Below are 3,126 nucleotides of genomic sequence, written 5' to 3'. Positions count from 1 at the left end.
GCGTCCGAGATTCTGGTTTGCGGCGCATCTGCATTGCAAATTTGCTGCAGTTGTTCAGCATAGGGTAAGGTAATTCTCTTCAATGACGTTATACTACCCATGAGTTCTGTCATGACCCTGTTATAAGCCTACTGAAGAATAGGTGGAGTGTTGGCAGGAATGAAATTCCCCCCGCAATAATGTTTAAAGCCCACAAAAACTGAATGGCTCATTTAAGTACAAATTTTGAGCGTTTCCCCTCGGCACCCTCCGTAATCACCCTCCTTCTGTGTCAACCAACATGAGCTAGTTGATTCAGAAGAATTGGTTATTTAATAAGTCCCTTTTTTACCTGTCATCAGTGATGCATCCCGTGTATTCCGATGGGCCTAGAGTTACGTCCTCCTTGTGAATTGCATTGCGGAGGCTTCATTAGTTCCGCAGCATTCAAGTTGGGACAATGTTCCTGTGGCCATTGTTATTCGTCGGAACACCCTTTTGAATGTAACTTTGCCTAGCAAATATTCTGCACTTCATCTCCTTGGAGCTTCGTTTAATTTTCACTACTGCTCGCCCAACTCTCTGAGTCCCATATAGTTTTTGGGAGGTAGCATTTCTTCGCATAAGGGATCTCCGAGTCTGTTGTTGCTTCAGTTGGTAAGTGCCGCCTTGTCGAACACCAGATCATTCCCTTTGGTGTGCGTCTCTGCGGCTCTGGCAATCCGGGCTGTGTATGTCTATCCAATGAAGTCAGGTCACTATTGTTACTAACGCAACGTCCCAGTCCTCTCAGAAGACGTTTCTAAGGTATATGAGCTGGTAGCAGTAATGGCCTGATAATACATCGTGCCACGAAGACGTAGGGACTCGGAGCCTACGGTAATTGGGGAGCTCGCGTGATTGAACGAATTTAATGCTATCACAGTGAGGCTGTGATAGTCTGTCTCCCCTTTCCAGGATCCTCCAGATCGACAGACAAAGTTCCTCGCTTTGGATAAGTGCCTTCCATCCCGAGACTACCTCCAGTTCCTGGACATTGAACCGGATCCTTCACCCGCTGCATTCGATACAGAAGGTAATGTCGTAGGTGCAGATGCAGAGCATGGACCCATAATCGTCACCAACATAGCAACAGAGGAGGAGGAGGAGGAAGATGCAAAGAAAAAACTGTTTATCGACCCGGAGTGGATGTGTATTCTGCAGTCTACGAATCAGTTTCTGTCGCTCACACAGATACCATGTATGTTGCCAGGACAGGATGGCAAGCCAATGTGAGTTTTCCCACTGGACACGACGTATTTAAACATTGTATAAGCGAGTCACACCTCTGAGTAGGTTATCAGCGTGGAGGTAAGTTGGTGAAAATAGTAGCAGGGTTGGATGCAAGCACCTTGGAGGCTACCAGGGGGGGGGGGGGGTATTTGAAATTTTCCCCTCAAGACGACGGTGATTTAACTTGTAGTTTGTGGTGAATGTCTCTGTCGCGTAAACTTTCCGACCAGCATTGCTTAAGCAGTTCTACAACGTTTTCTCTCAAGCGTATTTCAGATTTCACTCAAATTGAATTCCACTTCATTACTCGCCTTTACATCGACCTCGAGATTGGTATACTTGATAGAAAAGGAACAGAGTTTGGATTGTCCTTGTGCAGTGAGTCTTCATGGACTCAACCATCCATAGCAAGTGGTATTTAACTGCAGTAATATGGCAAGTGGTGTTGAAATGCTTCCTATACTCCCCTAGGGCTTATCGTTATAAGGTGTGTCCATCTAGAGGTAGGTGTAGGGGACCAATTATATGGCAGAACCATGTGAGAATTGAAATATTTGCTTTCCATTAGATCCACTAACTAACCTATTTCATTGTTTTATTCCATTGTAGACGGTCATATTCTGCGACGGCAGACGATCTAAAATCCATTTATGAGACTTTCGGAGGCATCTTTAGTCTGCCTCACAACTTTGAACGCACCGCTCCAATCTACAAACCGGAAGACACGAGCTTAAGACGAAGAGACAATCAAAAACTGGCGAAGTTAGCTGAAGTCGATGCTCGGAATCAAAAGCAGGCCTTTTTCTCGAATCCTCAAACCGAGTTGTTGTGTGCCATGTTGGAACTGACCAATCCAAATGCGGCACTGATGGGAAAGGCGTCGTATAACTTGTCTGAAATGACAAGTCGTATAATGACAAAGGATGAAGATGACGGTGATGGTGTTGTGAGTAGTGATGAGGATGGATTTGGACCGAGTCCGTCAAAGTCGTCTCGAACGATACCGAATCCAGAGGAGATAAATCTGGACGATGTATACGAACACGATCCAGGATCGGTTGGAGGTGTGTACGGGAGTGAAACTTTAGAGGCACCGATGAATGACAATGAGTACAATCCGGAACCGGTTGTTAAAAATCCCGAAGTGATCGATATTGATGGTTTAGACGATGAGGAAGTCGAAGAAAACGAAGAACCGGAAGCATATGAACCACACTCTCTGACTGGTTGCAGAATCGACCCCGGGGTTACTTACAATCCTCAACCGATGAATTTAAATGAGTCAATTGTGGAGAGGAGCAAAACTAAGTAGCCTATGTGATCTCAACTTTTTGTGCATTTCATGTATAGATGCAAATTATGTAAATAGCTGGCATGAAAACGCAATGTATTAAAGGCCTTTGCATTTCCAGGAACTTTTCCTAACCCCGAGGAGGTGAATCACATTTCTAAAGCTTGAGTTGGATTTCCTGCAAAATTATGTCTTTATGAAAGCGGGTCGTAATGTTACGTTGACATTGCTTGTTTCCTAATATCGGAGCCGTTCTGACTTTCAACACACGCTTTGAGAGATTGACAAAAAGGGTCAACAGGTTGTCATTAAGCTTCGCCCATATGAGGACAACTGCCTATCATTCTGACGCCGACGACCACGTTGAACACTCACCACCAATTGAAAACCATTTTTACAATCAGCTCTGACGTATAGCAGGTGGATTTGCTCTCTATTGCCTTAGTGTTGGCTTCACAGAGTATACCTGCCGTCCACCTTTAGAGCTAATAGTTGATATCGCGTTCTCACCCTCCCCTCTCTGGCGAGGACGATATCGTGTAATACGTTGACTGTATCTCCAACTCTATACTTTGGTAAAGGGA

At 44.9% G+C, this 3,126-nt stretch overlaps 1 protein-coding gene across 1 annotated transcript in view; it reads left to right on the top strand. All coding sequences in view use genetic code 11, as the record gives it.

The window, feature by feature from the left end:
• The window catches only part of EGR_05967 (Lariat debranching enzyme), a gene marked incomplete at both ends in the record, with an annotated part of 8,230 nt that extends 5,667 nt beyond the window's left edge, over nucleotides 1-2,563 (top strand). The window contains 2 exons of the mRNA XM_024495216.1: nucleotides 937-1,250; nucleotides 1,861-2,563. Coding sequence (XP_024350435.1) covers nucleotides 937-1,250; nucleotides 1,861-2,563 — 1,017 coding nt within the window. The remainder of the gene's footprint in view (nucleotides 1-936; nucleotides 1,251-1,860) is intronic.
• Between the last annotated feature and the right edge of the window lie 563 nt (nucleotides 2,564-3,126).

Source organism: Echinococcus granulosus (genome assembly GCF_000524195.1).
Source record: "Echinococcus granulosus chromosome Unknown EG_S00048, whole genome shotgun sequence".
In the NCBI taxonomy this organism is placed as follows: domain Eukaryota; kingdom Metazoa; phylum Platyhelminthes; class Cestoda; order Cyclophyllidea; family Taeniidae; genus Echinococcus; species Echinococcus granulosus.
Note: the sequence above shows the minus strand (reverse complement) of the source record. Positions and strands in the feature narration are given on the sequence as shown.